General features: G+C 38.0%; 3 protein-coding genes across 4 annotated transcripts; 1 reads left to right on the top strand and 2 right to left on the bottom strand.

Moving 5' to 3' along the window:
• Positions 1 to 437: 437 nt before the first annotated feature.
• Positions 438 to 20770, top strand: LOC106868494 (uncharacterized). The gene is made up of 2 exons (XM_014913797.3): positions 438 to 2318; positions 17912 to 20770. Exons 1-2 carry the CDS (start codon positions 950 to 952, stop codon positions 18664 to 18666), a joined length of 2124 nt encoding a protein of 707 aa, XP_014769283.2. The 5' UTR covers positions 438 to 949; the 3' UTR covers positions 18667 to 20770.
• On the bottom strand, positions 5819 to 7671 carry LOC106868495 (uncharacterized). The gene has a single exon (XM_089344543.1). The coding sequence runs from the start codon at positions 7669 to 7671 to the stop codon at positions 6688 to 6690; it is 984 nt and encodes a 327-aa protein (XP_089200669.1). The 3' UTR covers positions 5819 to 6687.
• On the bottom strand, positions 5819 to 14798 carry LOC149130654 (uncharacterized). 2 transcript variants are annotated; one of them, XM_089344541.1, is made up of 2 exons: positions 14419 to 14798; positions 5819 to 10143 (listed from the first exon to the last, which is right to left on the bottom strand). In XM_089344541.1, the coding sequence occupies exon 2, from the start codon at positions 9772 to 9774 to the stop codon at positions 8770 to 8772; it is 1005 nt and encodes a 334-aa protein (XP_089200667.1). In that variant the 5' UTR covers positions 9775 to 10143; positions 14419 to 14798; the 3' UTR covers positions 5819 to 8769. The 2 variants fall into 2 exon arrangements, with proteins under 2 accessions (XP_089200667.1, XP_089200668.1); XM_089344542.1 differs by lacking the exon at positions 14419 to 14798 and adding an exon at positions 12065 to 12199.
• Positions 20771 to 20885: the final 115 nt, after the last annotated feature.

The following is a 20885-nucleotide window of genomic DNA, read 5'->3' as shown; positions in this document are numbered from 1 at the left end:
CAGACACACATGGTCTATCTTACAGACTGTACACGAAACACAAGCATACACGTTCTCGTTCTCTCCCTCTTTATCACACACACATTTCCATCTATCTTCGATGTTGTTGGCACTCCGTCGCTTACGACGTCGAGGGTTCCAGTTGATCCGATCAACAGAACAGCCTGCTCGTGAAATTAACGTGCAAGTGGCTGAGCACTCCACAGACACGTGTACCCTTAACGTAGTTCTCGGGGATATTCAGCGTGACAAGGCTGACCCTTTGAATTACAGGCACAACAGAAACAGGAAGTAAGAGTGAGAGAAAGTTGTGGTGAAAGAGTATAGCAGGGTTCGCCACCATCCCCTGCCGGAGCTTCGTGGAGTTTTAGGTGTTTTCGCTCAATAAACACTTACAACGCCCGGTCTGGGAATCGAAACCGCGATCCCATGACCGCGAGTCCGCTGCCCTAACCACTGGGCCATCGTAAGGTGTTTTTAAATGTATTGAATTATGTTGGGAACTTTTAATATATGTCACCGGTGTAATTCAAAAGAAGGGAAAATTATCAATGACACCGTCCACTGTGTTTCTTATTAGTTGAATCTAATCTTACTAATGCACAATATAGTAATTATCTCGCGTTAAAGCGAACATTAATGTTTGTGTATAAAATTGGGTGAACTATATTTGATCACAGCTTTCGTTAATTGGTCGTTCCCTATTTTACGGGACAGAGGAAATGGCTTTTAATCAACAACAAATCAATCAATGAACTTTTCTCATAATTCTTCACTTTTCATTTGGACTTTATATCAAATATTCTACTGGTAAGTAGATAATATATCCACATTACATCCGTTCCACTCATGTAAATAGAAGTTTGTGACATCTGAGACAAGGAACTGAACCATAATAGATTAATTCACAGGCATTTCTCAGCTTTTAAGCAGTTCGTCGAGAATTAATATGGAGAACGTTGATCACTTGGACACGTTTAACACAACTGTTGTTAACAATGTAGATACAGTTAGAGAGACAGACGGAGGTGAGAATGTTGTAGAGAAAAATGTTGCTGAATATTCCTGTGAGATTTGTAGGAAGACATTCTCTTCAGAAGAGGAGGTCATCACACACAAAAAAATACACAAGAAAGAAAAACAGTTCCATTGCGAAATATGTGGGAAATATTTTGCCTCAAACTGTTATTTAATAAGTCACAGAAGAATCCACACTGGAGAGAAACCATACCATTGTGAGATATGTGGGAAATCTTTTACTCAGAATTCCAATCTTTTAGTTCACAAAAAAATACATACTGGGGAAAAAGCGTTCCATTGTAAATCGTGTGGGAAATCTTTTGCTCAGAATGGTCATCTTATCAACCACATACGCAGTCACACAGGAGAGAAAGCTTTCCACTGTGAAATTTGTGGGAAATCCTTCACTCAGAATGGTCATCGGGTTAAACACATTCGTAGTCACACTGGAGAAAAACCATTTAGTTGTGACATTTGTGGGAAATCTTTCTCGGATAATTCTAGTGTTGTCGTTCACAAACGTAGCCACACTGGAGAGAAACCCTATCATTGTGAAATATGCGGGAAATCGTTTGTTTCTCATGGTAGTTTAACAAAACACAAAATAATACACACGGGAAAGAAAGTATTTCACTGTGAAATATGTGGTAAATCTTTTAATCAGAACTCACACCTTGTTAGTCACAAACGTAGTCACACTGGCGAAAAAGCCTTCCATTGTAATATATGTGGAAAATCTTTCACTCAAAATTCTCGTCTTGTTATCCACACACGTAGCCACACTGGAGAGAAACCTTTCCACTGTGAAATTTGTGGTAAATCATTCTGTGACCATTCTAGTCTTGTAGTTCACAAACGTAGCCACACTGGAGAAAAACCATATTGCTGTGATACATGCGGCAAGACATTTGTTTCAAACAGTATTTTAACAAAACACAAAATGATCCACACTGGAGAAAAGCGGTTTCCTTGTGAAATATGTGGAAAATCTTTCATTAATAATCCAAGCCTTCTTAGTCACAAACGTATTCATACAGGAGAAAAAGCCTTTCACTGTAAAATATGTGGGAGATCTTTCACTCAGAATTCTCATCTTGCTATCCATACTCGTAGTCACACTGGAGAAAAACCTTTCCATTGTGAGACATGTGGTAAATCATTCTCTGATAAATCCTGTCTTATAATTCACAAACGAAGCCATACAGGAGAAAAACCATTTCACTGTGAACTATGCAAGAAATCTTTTGTCTCTAACAGTAGTTTAACAAAACACAAACAAATACACACAAGAGAAAAACTTACCTAGGGAAGAAAAAAAGAAATTTATCTCTGTTTAGCTTTTCAATATATAAATGTTGGTGCATACATATTTGTTTATCCAATATGTAAAAATGGAAGCGGTGGAGGCGCAATGGCCCAGTGGTTAGGGCAGCGGACTCGCGGTCATAGGATCGCGGTTTCAATTCCCAGACTGGACATTGTGAGTGTTTATTGAGCAAAAAACACCTAAAGCGCCATGAGGCTCCGGCAGGGGATGGTGGCAAACCCTGCTGTACTCTTTCACCACAACTTTCTCTCACTCTTTCTTCCTGTCTCTGTTGTACCTGTAATTCAAAGGGTCAGCCTTGTCACACTGTGTCACGCTGAATATCCCCGAGAACTACGTTAAGGGTACACGTGTCTGTGGAGTGCTCAGCCACTTGCACGTTAATTTCACGAGCAGGCTGTTCTGTTGATCGGATCAACTGGAACCCTCGACGTCGTAAGCGACGGAGTGTCAACAACAACAAAAATGGAAGCAGATGAACAAAATAAGAAAAAGGAAAAAAAAAAAAAAAAGTCAATTTAACACCAAGTATCTTGATTGGTCGCACAACACAAGGCACAATGGAACCTACTGAAGCAAGCCGATACACTTGCGGTATTATCACGGGCGATGGCAAGACTAAGATGTTGGAAAAGCCAAGCACCCTTATGGGCATCACTTGACACCTCAGTAACGCGAGGTGCCAATGATGACGAGAACTTCGTTGTTAGCAGCCCAGCCCTTCCAAACATCTCAAATGCCACAGGCTGGAAGACATGGTCCACTAATAGATTCCTATGAAAATATAACTCAACTCCCTCCCACTCTCTCTCCAGCAAACTGAGCATATATGTAAGAAGGCATTCATCACTTACAGTCTCTTGGAAATGCCCAAATACAGAGAGATAGAGAGAGAGCCTTGTAACTGAAATATGAGGAATCGTTTTCCTACAACTGTAAACTTCTCCACCAACATGTACACATCGAAGAACATTTGGCAGAATTTTGGTTTAAGGACCCCATATAACTCTTCATAGCTTTTTCTATTTCTGTAATCTTCACAAAGCTTTTGTGAATTTGTCTTCTACACACGAATAAATATGATTATAAAAAAAAGTTTCTTTTTTAATTTTTTAAACCTTTTTTCCCCGAGTTCCAATTGTTTAATTATTTTTGTTAATGAGAGATTGAAATACGGACAGCCTGAATTTTTTGCTTAAATCCCAGCAATGGACCACTCTTGGGTGTATCATCATTCCATTAAATGTGTTTATGGGGAGAAAAAAGTTTGAGTAACATCCATACATATGAGAGTGACAAAGAAATGAAGAAAGTATCAGGTGGTCGTGAGATGTGCTCAAAACAACAGCTAAATCACCTTTTGTATGCATGAATTCCCATGTGCTTGAGAAGAAGAGCAATTAAGCCAAGTAAATCATAATTGTAGCAGATACTGGTGTCATGCAAATGGCCCCTGTGCCAGTGGCGTGTAAAAGCATCCATTACACTCTTGGAGTGGTTGGTATTAGGAAGGGCATCCAGCTGTAGAAGCCATGCCAAATCAGACAGGGGTCTGATGCAGCCTTCCAGCTTACCATCCCTGGTCAAACTATCCAACACCTGCCAGTATGGACAACAAATGTTAAATGATGATTATGGTGGGGTTATATGGGGTGCTTAAAGAAGAATTCCGCTGAATATTTATTATAGTGAGACAATGCTTCACCATTGTGTTTGAATTTTCATATGGTTGTTTACAAACCTCTCATTTAACCTTTTTGTTACCATATTTCTGTTGAGATGTTTTGTGTCTTTTTCAATTAGTTTTAAATATAAGAATTTAGTAAAATAACTTAGTTATCATTAAGCTAGTGTTAGGAACATAAATTGTGACTTAGGCTTGGTGGAAAATTTTAATTCAGAACTTTTGAAAACAAGACATTTGTACTCAGAGCCCTCCAGTTTCTTTTCAATACTTTTGATTGTTTTCCAACATTCAGATCCATAGAGATGAATGCTCACTATGTTGCTTTTGTAAAATCGTATTTTGGTGCTCTTGGGGTCTGGATAGCTACATGTCAAACCGCCCAACTCATGCCAGCATGGAAAGCAGACGTTAAACAATGATGACAACAATTATGATGATGTCATGTAATGAATTCAAATCAACTTAAATCCTACCATAAATTTATTTGTAACGGACCAACCAATGAGTGGGGTCACCAAATGGAACAGATTGATGTGTCTAAATTGGGGGTTACCAAATTTAGTGGTAAGATAGGATTCTTACATTGAAGTTACCAAAGTAATGTACAGGTTCACCATATGGAATGTAAGGTTTTCATATTGGAATTACCAATTGTATCATATTGGTCAGTGGTTCCCAAAGTGGGCGGTACTGCCCCCCTGGGGATGGTGGAAAGGTCCAAGGTGCATTGATGGAAAGTGGGATGATAGATGTAAAAAAAAATATATTAATAAGTTAATTAGGTTTGAGTTTTATTTACGAAATACATTTTATTGTGTCTGGTGAGACACATTCTCTTTTAGTGCCTTATTAATTTAACACGTGGAGATGCAATGGCCCAGTGGTTAGGGCAGCGGACTCGCGGTTTCGATTCCCAGACCGGGCGTTGTGAGTGTTTATTGAGCGAAAACACCTAAAAGCTCCACAAGGCTCCGGCAGGGGATGGTGGCGAATTTCTTTCACTCTTACTTCCTGTTTCTGTTGTACCTGTAATTCAAAGGGTCAGCCTTGTTACACTGTGTCACGCTGGATATCCCCGAGAACTATGTTAAGGGTACACGTGTCTGTGGAGTGCTCAGCCACTTGCACGTTAATTTCACGAGCAGGCTGTTCTGTTGATCGGATCAACTGGAACCCTCGACGTCATAAGTGATGGAGTGCCAACAACAATATTTTACTTTATTCTATCTGAAGTTCAATAGTTCACGTTATCCTAAAGAACATCTTTAAAAGTGCAGCAGAAATATGGTAATGAAAGGGCTAAAGGTGTTTTGTGAATGTAAATTCTGATTGAGACAATTGTCTCAAAAAGAGGATTGTTACATGCAGATTTCACTTACCCACCTGTGACATTAAATTATATGTCTTACCTGTTATGGTATATCAATCAATGTTTAGTGTAAAAATATCTTTAATTACATCAAACCTCCTTCCAACATCACCCGACACATGTTTAAAGTAAACAAAATGGCTGTAATGGAAATGGAAGGTGTATTATGTGAACTTTTCGTTAAAAATGTGTGCGTGTGTGTGTGTGTATTTCTTACCTGTTATGGTATATAAATCAATGTTTAGTATAGAATAACTTTAATTATGTCAAAGGTGGCTGTGATGGAAACAGAAGTAAGACGTGTCATGTGACTTTTACGTTAAATACTGATTTTGTTGTTGAAACTTTTACCAAGAGTGACGAGGCATTTATAATGATGATATATATAGCATAAAAATGAGAAGAGGACAAATACTATCATTTGATAAAGCCTTTTATTTTCATTGTTACACTGCAAGATACAAATTCATTTAGTAGTTGTTATATAATGATTATTTGCAGTTCTGTTATCCATTCTGCAGGTAGTTAACTTCATCTTATGTTGACTGCTAGAAGACAATAAATTTCTCATGTTTCACAATGAAAAGTCTTCTTGCCTCTGCTTTGCATTTGTGTATTTTTAAGTGACTATTAATCATAAATGATTTCTCACAAATGTTGCAGTGACGGGGTTTCTTCTGTATGGCTACATCTATGAATTCAAAGATGAGAATTGCTAATGCAGGAGTTCCCATAATAAATGATGGAGTTTTCTCTCAACAACATAATTGTCAAAGTATCATTTCCAAAATATTTCTTAATGAAACAGTTTTACGCCAATGCATAGTCATTCATGATTTGCTAAGGCAATGTTATTAAAAAGTAATTCCCATATTTTTCACAGCTGAATCTTTTCCTCTAGTGTAGCCACTAATGAGGTGTGAATTATTAACAAAAAGGTAATCTGCATATTTCACAATGGACGGGTTTTCCTCCAGCAAATATTTTTTTGATGAACTACAAGATTAGAATTTTTTGATAAAGATTTCCCACATATTTCAGTGGGAAGGTTTTCCCACAAGCTGTGGTGCTGGTGCTATGTAAAAAGCACCCAGTATACTCTGTAAAGTGGTTGGTGTTCAGAAAAGCATCCAGCTGTGGAGCATCAAGACAGACTAAGGAGCCTTGTGTGACTCCTAGCCCTTCCAGCTCCTGTCAAACTGTTCGAACCATGCCAGCATGGAAAACAGACATTAAATGATGATGATGATGTTAAAATTTTATGGGAAAGATTTCCCATATATTTCACAGTGGAAGGGTTTTCCTCCAGCATATATTCTTTTGGTGAGCTGCAAGATTGGAATTTTGTGAGAAAAATTTCCCACACATCTCACAGTGGAATGGTTTTTCTCCAGTGTGACTACGTTCGTGAACAACAAGATGGGAATTTTTAATAAAAGATTTCCCACATATTTCACAAGGATATGGCTTTTCTCCAGTATGTATTCTCTTGTGTATTGTTAGATTACTATTTGAGAGAAACGATTTCTCACAGACATCACAGTGGAACGGTTTTTCGCCAGTATGGCCACGTTTATGTATAGAAAGGTGTGAATTAGAAATGAAAGCCTTGCCACAAATCTGACAATGATAAGGTTTTTCCCCAGAATGGTTACGCTTGTGGACAACAAGGTGTGAATGGTTAAAGAAAGATAATCCACATATTAAACAGTGATATGGTTTTTCTCCTGTATGCGTTCTTTTATGAACTACAAGATTAGATTTCTGACTGAAAGATTTCCCACATGTTTCACAATGAAATGGTTTTTCTCCAGTGTGACTTCGAACATGGTTAACAAGATGAGTATTATTCACAAAAGTTAAACCACAAATTTCACAGTGGAAAGGTTTCATTCCAGTATGTATTTTCTTATGAACTGCAAGATTGGAATTTTGAGCAAATGTTTTCCCACATATCTCACAATAAAACGGTTTCTCTCTCGTGTGTATTCTTTGATGACTTGTTAGATAACTGTTATGAGCAAAATATTTACCACATATTTTGCAATGAAACGGTTTCTCCTTACTGTGTATTTCTTTGTGTTTAAAGACTTCGTCTTCGGAAGAAAAGGTCTTCCTACAAACATTACATTTATATTCAGTAATATTTCCCTGTAACGATCTTTCTTTAGTAAACGTTTCACTATCAGCTCCGTCTGTCTCTCTAAAAGTATCTATATTGTTACACACCTTGGTGTTAGAAATGTCCAAGAGATCAACGTTCTCCATATTAATTATTGTACAACTCTTAAAAGTTGACAAACGTCCGTGAGTTAATCTATTATTGTTTACTTCCTGATTTTATTCTCCATAGACTTCCGATTACATGTTTGGAAAACATGCCACACAGATATATCAACTTACCCCAAGAATGCTTACCGTTGCACAAAGCTTATTGTAAACAAAAACAAAAACGTAGATCTGTCCTGTAAAATAGGGAACAACCAATTAACGATATAAAGCTGTGATCAAATGAAATATTTAATTGGTGATGGAACACCAACCCTAAAATATATAGATCACCCTGTCTTATCTACAAACATTAACGTTCACCTTAACATGAGATAATTAGAATATAATTATGACATGATTAAATTAAATCAAGGCGATGTTTACCAAATCAATTTTGTCCCTTCTCTTCTTCCGTACATGTTGTTGATATTTTGTTCTCTCTTTTGAATTATACCGGAGATATAAGTTAATAGTCCTTATCAGAATTTATTACATTCACAAAACGCTTTTAATTATACGAATTTGATTCTTTAACCGTTACTAATTTATTTGTTTTCCGCTATAACTAAATTATAATTGAAAAATTCTCTATTACTTTACGTTAGCTAATTATCCTAATAACATTCACGTTGTTAAATATTCTAATATTTTTACTTTTATGAAGATATTTTTTTTTCGAAACTTCGAGAGACATGGAATAGATCGTCTTAGCAATGGATCTCAAACTAGATAAAGCTAAAATAATAGCACGTAAAATGCTGGATTAAAAAAAAAACGCTTTGGATAAACAAAAGAATATTACAGTCGACATCCATGGCTGTGTCAAAAAGCTTCTTTCCCAACCACATGGTTCCGGGTTCAGTCCCAGTGCGTGGCACTTTGGGCAAGTGTCTTCTACTATAGCCTCGGGCCGATCAAAGCCCAATGTCACTCACTTATCATTGATTATATAAAATATACTGCTAGGAGATTGTCACTACACTGTTGTATCTTCTTTGTTATTTTGTGTTAATACATTTGTGGTCTATATCTTTTAGCATACAATGAGGTTTTTTTTTTTTTAACCATGATATATAGTTAAATATATAGTTAGTCTTATGGAGGAATGCATACGTGTTTAGTCAAATGACATTTCTGAGGAAAAGATTTACCACAGATATCACAATGATATGGTTTCTCTCCCGTATGAATGCGTTTGTGTTTAGTTAAGTCACTTGTTTGAGAGAATGCTTTGCCACAGATATCACAGTGATATGGCTTCTCTCCTGTATGAATGCGGATGTGGGTTGTTAAGCAACTAGTAATAGAGAATGATTTGCCACAGATATCACAGTGATATGGCTTTTCTCCAGTATGAATACGTTTATGAGTAGTCAAGCTACTAGTAACAGTAAATGATTTACCACAGATCTCACAATGATGTGGCTTCTCTCCTGTATGAATACGTTTGTGTGTCGTTAAGTGACTGGCTACAGAAAATGATTTCCCACAGACATCACAGTGATATGGTTTCTCTCCTGTATGAATACGTTTGTGTTTAGTTAGGACAGTTCCTTCAGAGAATGATTTGCCACAGATATCACAGCGGTATGGCTTCTCCCCTGTATGAATACGTTTGTGTGTCGTTAAGTGATCGTTTCGAGAGAATGATTTACCACAGACATCACAGTGATATGGTTTCTCTCCTGTATGTGTACGTTCATGAGAAGTGAGTTGACTTACAGCAGAGAACGGCTTACTACAAACACTACACTGATATGGTCTTTTGCCTGTATGAACGAGTTTGTGTGCCGTGAGGTTACCTTTCTGAGTGAATGATTTACCACAGACATCACAGTGATATGGTCTCTCTCCTGTATGTGTACGTTCATGAGAAGTGAGTTGACTTACAGCAGAGAACGGCTTACCACAAACACTACACTGATATGGTCTTTTGCCTGTATGCATTAATTTGTGTGCTGTGAGGTTACCTTTGTGAGTGAATGATTTTCCACAGATATCACAATAGTGTAATGGTTTTCCTTTATTTTTCATATCACCAGGAAAATCAATGTTTTTAAACTGTGTTTTAATATTTAAATTTGTTCTCACTAAATTCATTTCCCATCACCAACCGTCTCTCCCATTCTGCTATTCTTCATATTTCCATTCTACATTTTATTCCTAAAAAATATTTCTCCTGCTCCATTTGCATCAACTATCACCACTGTTGGTATTTGGAGAAGGTGCAAATTTCTTTTTTAAAATTATCCAAGTATAATTTGAAGACATTTTGAACTGTGAAGCAGAGCAATGTTGCTACTATTCTTACTTCAGAAGAAATATTTCACAGTTATTGACCATAGATTTATAGAAATAGGATTATATATCTCCTCTGTTTCACATTTTCCTTTAGACATTAAAAGGTGATGAATATTGATGAGATTATTTGATGGAAGCGATGTTTTGATGCCAATATCATCTGATTTTCTGAAACAAAAAGAAACAACAGTGTAAGACATAGAGAACATTTTAGAAATAGAGATGAAACAGTGAATATTTTACTGAATATATAGAGATATAGGTAGAATTCTGCTTTATAACCCCTCATAACTGTTTGGAGTTTTGGAATTTTCAGAAAATGTTTGCAAGTTTGTGTGCAACACATGGGAATTCAAACTACTACGCAAAAAAAACAACTTTTTTAAAATTTTTCAAAATTAAAAATTTTATTTTTTTAAACCGCAATTTAAAATAAGGACAGTCTAAAATTAATTTTTCAAACACTAATGTCTAATTTGATCATTTTCAGGTTTCAAAAAAAAAAAAAACAATGTCTAAAATGAGATAAAATGAATAATGTCTAATTTTAATAATTTCTGCTCTTTAACTGCATAATGAGTAAATATATTACGAAGACAGACACTCCAGTAGATCATGATGTATGTAGAGTTTTTTTTTTTGTATTTAGTAGAGTTCCATTAATTTCATATCATGTTCCATATTTCTTTGATCCTCTTTCATTTGAAATAAATATTTAAAATTTTATACCCGGCAAGCCAAGTGAGACCTAAATCCAAGGCCTCTGCCAGGATGCGTACCTTCCTACATTGGACACTAAACTCTGCTTGCGAAGACCTGTTGAGGCAAGTGAAATCGAACTAATTTCGACGGCTGGCACCCATGCCAACGTCGTCTCCTTCATTGGACACTAAACTCTGCTTGCGAAGACCTGTTGAGGCAAGTGAAATCGAACTAATTTCGAGGGCTGGCACCCATGCCAACGTCGTCTCCTTCATTGGACACTAAACTCTGCTTGCGAAGACCTGTTGAGGCAAGTGAAATCGAACTAATTTCGACGGCTGGCACCCATGCCAACGTCGTCTTCTTCATTGGACACGAAACTCGGATTGCGAAGACCTGTTGAGGCAAGTGAAATCGAACTAATTTCGACGGCTGGCACCCATGCCAACGTCGTCTCCTTCATTGGACACTAAACTCTGCTTGCGAAGACCTGTTGAGGCAAGTGAAATCGAACTAATTTCGAGGGCTGGCACCCATGCCAACGTCGTCTCTTTCATTGGACACTAAACTCTGCTTGCGAAGACCTGTTGAGGCAAGTGAAATCGAACTAATTTCGACGGCTGGCACCCATGCCAACGTCGTCTCCTTCATTGGACACTAAACTCTGCTTGCGAAGACCTGTTGAGGCAAGTGAAATCGAACTAATTTCGAGGGCTGGCACCCATGCCAACGTCGTCTCCTTCATTGGACACGAAACTCGGATTGCGAAGACCTGTTGAGGCAAGTGAAATCGAACTAATTTCGACGGCTGGCACCCATGCCAACGTCGTCTCCTTCATTGGACACTAAACTCTGCTTGCGAAGACCTGTTGAGGCAAGTGAAAGTGAAATCGTAATGGCACCTGTGCCCTGGCACGTGTAAAGACATTCGAGCGAGATCGTTGCCAGTGCCGCTGGACTGGCTCCTGTGCAGGTGGCACGTAAAATACACCATTTCGAGCGTGGCCTTCGGAATCTTATTCTGAAGGAATGTTTTTGTGAACTAGCATATGTCTTTTAAGTCTAGATACGTGTGTGTGTGTGTGTGTGTGTGTGTATTAAAATAGAGTAGTTTTTGCGAAACATCGTGTGATATTATCTACAAGAGACTTGCTGGTTAAGGCCAGAGCAATGCGAAGATACAAGGTATTTAGAATTCCGATCGTTGGGTAATGATGGTAGAAGGAAAATATAAGGGGGAGGGGTAGTAGAAAAGAGAAAGTGAAGATGAAGAGGTGGAAAAAGAGGAGTGTTTTGATGGAGGAAAATAAAATGTTGTACGCGGGTATAAGAAAAGAATCAATGACATCTAAGACAAATACAACCATTGGCATAATGTATATCTTACCTGTTATGCTATATAAATTAATATTTAGTAGGGAAATAGATGTAATTAGGTAAATATGCGTCCAAAGTTACAAAACACTCCGGTGTTATCGCTTTCAAGAATGGTTGCAGACGAAACGGAAGTACGGTGTCATGTGACAAAAACACACATAGATAGATAGAGAGAGAGAGAGAGAGAGAGAGAGAAGTAGATAGAGAGATAGATAGATAGATGGATGGATAGACAGAGAGAGAGAGAGAGAGAGAGAAAGAGATAGATAGATAGAGAGAGAGAGAGAAGTAGATAGAGAGATAGATAGATAGATGGATAGATAGATAGAGAGAGAGAGAGAAAGAGAGAGAGAGATAGAGAAAGAGAGAGAAGTAGATAGAGAGATGGATAGATAGAGAGAGAGAGAGAGAGAAAGAGAGAGAGATGGATAGATAGATAGAGAGAGAGAGAGAGAAAGAGAGATAGATAGAGAGATAGATGGATAGATGGATAGATAGAGAAAGAGATAGATAGATAGATAGATAGAGAGAGAAGTAGATAGAGAGATAGATAGATAGATAGAGAGAGAGAGAGAGACAGAGAGAGAGAAGTAGATAGAGAGATAGATAGATAGATGGATAGCTAGATAGAGAGAGAAAGAGAGAGATAGATAGAGAGAGAGAGAGAGAGAAGTAGATAGAGAGATAGATAGATAGATGGATAGATAGATAGAGAGAGAGAGAGAAGTAGATAGAGAGATAGAGAGATAGATGGATAGATAGATAGATAGAGAGAGAGAGAGATAGATAGATAGAGAGAAGGAGATAGATGGATAGATAGAGAGAGAGAGAGAAAGAGAGAGAGAGATAGATAGATAGAGAGAGAGAGAGAAGTGGATAGAAAGATGGATAGATAGATAGAGAGAGAGAGAGAGAGAAAGAGAGAGAGAGAGAAAGAGAGATAGAGATAGATAGAGAGAGAGAGAAGTAGATAGAGAGATAGAGATAGATGGATAGATAGATAGAGAGAGAGAGAGATAGATAGAGAGAGAGAGAGAAGTAGATAGAGAGATAGATAGATAGAGAGAGAGAAAGAAAGAGAGAGATAGATAGATAGAGAGAGAGAGAGAGAAGTAGATAGAGAGAAGTAGATAGAGAGAGATAGAGATAGATGGATAGATAGATAGAGAGAGAGAGAGAAAGAGATAGATAGATAGATAGATAGATAGAGAGAGAGAGAGAGAGAGAGAGAGAGACGGTTGCGGCCAACAAAAGTGAGAAAGTGAAATGTAAAAGCTGGAAACACGTTGTGGAGTAAACATGTCGAGTGTCACAAATGAAATGAAAAGAAAAAAAATAATAAAAAAATGATCATTCCGAAATATAACAATATAATATATTTTTATGTAAATCATTATTTTTTTTTTACGGTTACCATCTATTAGGTTGTTTGTGTCTATATTAGTTTCAAATTTTGGCCCAAGTTCAGCAATTTTGGGGAAGTAGACTACTTATTTTATCGACCCCAAAACGATGAAATACAAAGTCGACCTCGGTGGAATTTGAACTCACACCGTACAGACGGACGAAATGCCGCTATGCATTTTGCCTGACATGCTAGCGAGTATGTGGAGGCGCAATGGCCCAGTGGTTAGGGCAGCGGACTCGCGGTTTCGATTCCCAGACCGGGCGTTGTGAGTGTTTATTGAGCGAAAACACCAAAAGCTCCACGAGGCTCCGGCAGGGGATGGTGGCGAACCCTGGTGTACTCTTTCACCACAACTGTCTCTCACTTTTTCTTCCTGTTTCTGTTGTGCCTGTGTTTCAAAGGGCCAGCCTTGTCACACTGTGTCACGCTGAATATCCCCGAGAACTACGTTAAGGGTACACGTGTCTGTGGAGTGCTCAGCCACTTGCACGTTAATTTCACGAGCAGGCTGTTCCGTTGATCGGATCAACTGGAACCCTCGACGTCGTAAGCGACGGAGTGCCAACAACAAGCTAGCGATTATACCGGTTCGTCCAGCTCAAACATTATATACATTCAAGTACAGAATAATAAACTCTAACATCTTTCTTTCATCATTTGTCATTGATGTTTAGTCCTAGATCAGTCATGACTGAACACAATTACGATAAAATGAATGCGACTTTCATCAACATACAAATCTATAGAACTTTTGTGATCGTGAATTTCACCCATCACTCACGGCTGACGGCAGTTCTGTACTTTCCGTATCGTAAGAATAAGTTCGTTGGTTCGTCTTGTTGTTATTTAAATTTTCTTTAATCACTGATATTAAGACCATAAAGGAGTGTAAAATAAGTTATGTTAGCATCAAATTAATTAAAGATTAAACAAAATACGTCGGTGTTACAACTTACTGTTTGTACTCAAGCGAAATTCGATCTCATGTAAACAATTGCTCCTCCTAGCTTTGGTGAAATCCCGGTGATTTATAATGAATTCTAGTCATTACAAATGATAAACAGGAAAATAACATTAACAACTAAATTCAAACAAAACGAACGAAGATGATGCGATTTCTTCAGTTCTTAGACATCAATTCATATTTGTCACAATTAATCAATGTATCCCTTTGTGGAATCATTATCTCACTCTGAAAAACTTATTAAAACAATAAAGATATATTTAATGAAAGAGTAAATCAGATACGCTACGATATACGCGAATATATTTGAGGTGGAAAGTGCAGTTAAAGACATGCGATGAGCTTCTTTGTGACGAGATACGAATTGATGTCTAAAGAATAAAGAAGCCAAAGGGAAGGTTGATGTCTGAGAATCTTTGGAAGTGGAGAAAATCCTGCAGTTTGGTCGACGCACTGATCCACTGTTGAGAAACAGTGACAAACAACGGTAAGTCGACGAAGATTTACTTGAATAATAATAAATCTGTAATAACGTTTGTAAATAATAGAATTGTTATTATTATGTGGCACCCTTTCAACGATCCAGTGATTCTATACAAGGGAAAACACATAACAACATTGGAAGAAAGAGATTTGCTGCTGCAAGTCGTCGTTTTGCTGGCTTTTACCGACAGGAAAATACTTCCAAACTGAAATGTTGATCTGTTATTTTCGAAAAGACACACTCCACTGTTACGTGTGATATATAACGTAAAGTACAGATTTGTTAATTGATAAGCTTTTCATGTTGCTAGTCACACATGGATATTAATTCTCTTCTCCTCCACATTATGCTCTGAAGTTACTCATTAAACACGTTTTACGCAATAAGAAATCAACACACTTATTCTAACGATATAAATGGTATTTATTCGTGTATGTTGTTTTAGTCTTTTACTTGTTTCAATCATTTGACTGCAGCCATGCTGGAGCACCGCCTTTAGTCGAGCAAACAGTCCCCAAGACTTATTCTTTGTAAGCCTAGTACTTATTCTATCGGTCACTTACGCCGAATCGCTAAGTTAAGGGGACGTAAACGCACCAGCATCGGTTGTCAAGCAATCTTGCGGGGACAAACACAGACACACACATACATACATATATATACACGACGGGCTTCTTTCAGTTTCTGTCAACAATATCTACTCCCAAGGCTTTTTATAGTAGAAGACACCTGCCCAAGGTGCCACGCAGTGGGACTGAACCCGGGACCACTGTGGTTGCCAAGCAAGCTACTTACCACACATCCACTCTTGCGCCTATTTTGGTTTTAATTTTTGTCTTTAAGATATTTCCTTATGTATATTTTGTAATAACTGTAATGAACTATAGTTATTGCAGAATATACGCATCAAAGTATCTTTATGGTCGGTATATGAAACGTTAAAGAGCTGTATGTGTTGAGAAACATGGGTTAACAATAAGATCTTGTTCATCTCGGAATGACTGGTAATGTCTGTCTGAAGTCTCCTGATAAAACTAATATAACTCCACCCATAGATTTATTGTTGCCTCTGATGTCCTGTAAGGTCTTACCAAGAGCTTCCATTGCACCTCCATGTGACATGGTGCATTCATCCCAAATGATCAGGTGGCATTGGTGCAACAATTCTGATGAACCTGAACCATTGCTTATGTTATAAGTTGGACTGTCATTTTAGCAGTAATTTAAAAGCAGAATGAGCTGTTCGTCCTCCAGGGAGAATGGTGGCAGCAGAGCCAGACAACGCTACAGCAACTGCAATTCTTTTTTTGTTGCCTTATTTTGGATAGAAGCAGTGTTGTTACAAATGCTTTATTTGTGCCACCAGGAGCATGAAGAAAGAAAATTTTGGTTGAGACAAATAATGCAATAGCATAATAGGAGTCCCTTTTTTTCAGCTGAAGACAATGAGGAGCTGTACCTGGTGGTTCTAGTCATCATCATCATCATCATCGTTTAACGTCCGCTTTCCATGCTAGCATGGGTTGGACGGTTTGACTGAGGACTGGTGAAACCGGATGGCAACACCAGGCTCCAATCTAATTTGGCAGAGTTTCTACAGCTGGATGCCCTTCCTAACACCAACCACTCAGAGAGTGTAGTGGGTGCTTTTACGTGTCACGACGGGCTTCTTTCAGTTTCTGTCAACAATATCTACTCCCAAGGCTTTTTATAGTAGAAGATACCTAGTGAATTCTAGTGAATTCAAAAATTTGATGGAGTAGTTAACACAATCCTGATCATCAACAACATTGTCAATTGAGTTATAAGTGAATATTTCTCCCAGAAGTTTATTCAATAACATATTATTAATGCTATGTACTGCAACATTTTTTGGAGCCAGGATAGGTCACTCACAGATCCAATTTGTATTCAACCCATGCTAGCATGGAAAGCAGACATTAAACGATGATGATGGTGATGATTACAAAAGATTTCATCTTCATCAATTGGATTCTCCCTTCACCAAGATTCAAAAGCTGCTCTGCAAATAGTTCAGCTGATTGATGTCTTGCAAGCCTCGATCTCATATTTGTTGAAAGTTGATGTGTTTTCACATGATGCCATAATACAGAAGACTTCATTGAAGCAATGAACTCATCCACTTTTGTTCCTCTTGGAACAACTGGTAGCGAGAGAGAGAGAGAGGATACTGTATTAAACAACTGAAACAGGAATATACATATATGTGTGTGTGTGTTCTTTTATTCTTGCTTCAGTGTTTTGACAGAGAAATGTAACATTTGATGTGTGTGTGTGTGTGTGTTCTTTTAGTGAGGGAAAGAGAGAGAGAAAGAAAGGAAGAGAGGAAAAATAGACGGATAGAGAAGAAAGAAAATCATAAAGATGGTGTCTGGTTTTAGTTTCACTTTGTGGGACAAACAAACAGAATCTCTCTTTTATATATGTATGTATATATATATATATATATATATATATATATATATATATATATATATATATAGGCATGCATGCATACACACAATTTGAAGCTGTAGCTACAGTTTACAAATATGTAGGTTTCACACAATGTTATATGATGTAATTTATTCATCAATACAGAAATGTTGTAACATTTCCGTTTTGATCTCTCCTCTATATCTAATATTGTTTCTTCATTATTTCAGATTAATGGATGACATTGGCACAAAACAACTTTTGTACATAGGAAACATCTGGAATATTCATCATGTTTGAAAGGCTAAAGGAAAATGTTTGAGGAAACAGATGTAACCCTACTGCTATAAATCTATGGTTGAATTGCTATGAAATCTTCGCTCTGAGCGAAGATTCATAGCAACATTTCTCCATCTCATCATCTGGTGCTTTTGCATTCTAATTAAACTTATATTTTTGAAGGTGTTTCTCAACATCTTTAGGTATCAGGGAAGATCACAGTTAATAGCAGTGGATTGGGTTTTTGTGTTCTTTGAAGAGATGTCAAAAAAATTATGCAAGACATCATATCACTGTGAAATTTGTGGTAAATTATTCTCAAGAGATATTGACTTAACTAGACACATACGTATTCATACAGGTGAGAGACCATTTCACTGTGAGGTCTGTGGTAAATCTTTCTCTAGAAGCAGTGTATTGACTATACACAAACGTATTCATACGGGAGAAAAACCATATCACTGCGATATCTGTGATAAATCATTCTCTGAAAATGCTAACTTAAGTAGACACAAGCGCATTCATTCAGGAGAGAAACCATATCAGTGTGATATCTGTGGTAAATCATTTTGTCGAAGTAGTGACTTAACTTCACACAAACCCATTCATACAGGAGAGAAATCATTTCACTGTGATATCTGTGGTAAATCATTCTCTCAAAACAGTGTTTTAATTAACCACAAACGTATTCATACAGGGAAGAAGCCATATCACTGTGTTATCTGTAGTAAATTATTCTCTGGAAATAGTGACTTAACTAAACACATACGTATGCATACAGGAGAGAAACCATTTCACTGTGATATCTGTGGTAAATCATTCTCGGAAAATAGTGTTTTAACTAAACACAAGCGTACTCACACAGGGGAGAAGCCTTATTGCTGTGATGTATGTAGTAAATCATTCTCTCAAAGTCCTAACTTAACTAAACACAAACGTATTCATACAGGAGAGAAACCATTTCACTGTGCTATCTGTGGTAAATCATTTGCTCAAAAATGTAACTTAACTACACATATATCTATCCATACAAAAGTTTGACTGTGTCATTGCTAAAATTCAGTATGCATTCGATGCCAGCTCCTCTTGCCCCTGTGCTGGTGGCACATAAAAAGCACCCACTACACTCTCAGAGTGGTTGGCATTAGGAAGGGCATCCAGCTGTAGAAACATTGCCTGATCAGATTGGAGCCTGGTGCAGCCTCCTGGCTTCCCAGACCCCAGTCGAACCGTCCAACTCATGCCAGCATGGAAAACGGACGTTAAATGATGATGATGATGATGATGACAGCATCAAAATTTTATAACTGCATTTCCCTTCTAAACTATGTAATTGCTTTTGTTGATTTAACTATAATCACATGGCAATAACCATACTCGCGATGGTTGCCTTTTTGAGATATTGTTTAACAGCCAAATCTCTGTCCCGATGACAATTATTTTTGTACATGTATCCAAGGGGTTGCTGAAAAGTTTCTGGCTTTAGGTAAAAGAAAATACAGGAGGATCAGTTGATTATGACTCAATCCAACACATTCCCCTCTGATTCACACTTATTGCAGCACTCCTTCAGTTTTTGTAAGCTCTGTAAAAGAACTTGGAAGGTTGAACCTCCAACCAAGCTTTTCATGATGTCCTTAAAGGCAGGAGCTTTTGAACAGCCCCTGAGGTACCAGGTTGAGTCAAAAGTTTTTTATGTATTTCAAGATTTAATTAATATTCAAACAAATTACATTGTTGTTGGCACTCCGTCACTTACGACGTCGAGGGTTCCAGTTGATTCGATCAACGGAACAGCCTGCTCGTGAAATCAACGTGCAAGTGGCTGAGCACTCCACAGACACGTGTACCCTTAACGTAGTTCTCGGGGATATCCAGCATAACACAGTGTGACAAGGCTGACCCTTTGAATTACAGGCACAACAGAAACAGGAAGTAAGAGTGAGAGAAAGTTGTGGTGGAAGAGTACAGCAGGGTTCGCCACCATCCCCTGCCGGAGCCTCGTGGAGCTTTAGGTGTTTTCGCTCAATAAACACTCACAACGCCCGGTCTGGGAATCATGACCGCGAGTCCGCTGCCCTAACCACTGGGCCATTGTGCCACCACTCAAATCACATACAAGAACCTATTATTCATCAACACACATCCTATCATATTCTCTTGTCTGTTATGCCACAAACACGATTCCACACTTATACCATTTTTCAAAAAAAATCCTTGCCTCTATTTTCAGCCTCATCCACATTGCTGAACCTCCATTCATGCAGGAAATGAGCTCTGGTTTGGAAAAGGTGACAATCTGATGGTGGAAAGTCTGACCTGTAGGGAGAGTGATGGAGCACTTCCAGCCCTTCCAAGTTTGTACTAAGTCACTTTGACAGTGTGTGCTGGGGCATTTTCATGCTATAGGGGGACATGTCTTTGATTGACCAATGCTGGGTAGCAAGCTTTCAAAGCATCATATACTTGCTGCAGTTGTTCAGCATAAAGCTTAGCACTCACAACACAGCCGTCTGGGACAAGCTCAAAGTACAATATACCCCCCCCCCCCTTGATATTCCACCAAACACACAGCCTGACCTTCTGCTCAAGCAACCCTTGTTTGACAACAGGTTATGAAGACAGTGGTTTCTCTCATTAGGATTACGAATTTAAATCCATTTTTCATCCCCTGTTTACAATTTAATGTCAACAAGCATCTGAAGGATTTGCCAGCAGTTATTTGAGTCTGGTCATTGGTCAGTTCTTGAGGAACTTCTCAGCAGTGTATGTTCGCAATACCTAGCTTATGGAGGTGTCAGTTGATGGTGCTTTATGAAAGACCATGTCCTGCCCACGATGTACAAGTGCTTGTGCTTAGCTATTGTTCGACCATTTCAAGTAAGGTCCCATCTTCCACAACAGGTCTCCTTGATCTTCATTTATCTTTCAGACTGGTGTCACCTTCCTTGAAAAGTCTGAAGCATGTGGGCTTTCCATAGAATTAATTCCTTTTGCCGCTTCTCTTGCACTCAGTCCTTTCTTGTGCAAGTGGTGTAAAATGGCTCTAATTGCAATTTCTTCACCACTCATTATCAAAGCTGTAAAATAAAGAATAAACAATGTCTGTATGTTTTTTAAAACAAAAAAGTTGATTCTACTTAAATCCAATTTTTTGCCTTATTTTTACATATTTTACCTCTTTTACTCTTTACTCTTTTACTTGTTTCAGTCTTTTGACTGTGGCCATGCTGGAGCACCACCTTTAGTCGAGCAAATCG

This window comes from Octopus bimaculoides, chromosome 28 (genome assembly GCF_046866305.1).
Source record: "Octopus bimaculoides isolate indiv1 chromosome 28, ASM4686630v1, whole genome shotgun sequence".
Taxonomy (NCBI): domain Eukaryota; kingdom Metazoa; phylum Mollusca; class Cephalopoda; order Octopoda; family Octopodidae; genus Octopus; species Octopus bimaculoides.
This window is presented reverse-complemented; position numbering and strand designations above follow the sequence as displayed.

Excerpts from the sequence above, each read along its gene's own strand:
- LOC106868495 (XM_089344543.1), bottom strand. The coding sequence starts at position 7,671 with ATGGAGAACGTTGATCTCTTGGACATTTCTAACACCAAGGTGTGTAAC.
- LOC106868494 (XM_014913797.3), top strand. The coding sequence starts at position 950 with ATGGAGAACGTTGATCACTTGGACACGTTTAACACAACTGTTGTTAAC. Across the intron at positions 2,319-17,911 it reads AATACACACAAGAGAAAAAC|CATATCACTGTGAAATTTGT; the intron begins TTACCTAGGGAA and ends TATGCAAGACAT.
- LOC149130654 (XM_089344541.1), bottom strand. The coding sequence starts at position 9,774 with ATGAATTTAGTGAGAACAAATTTAAATATTAAAACACAGTTTAAAAAC.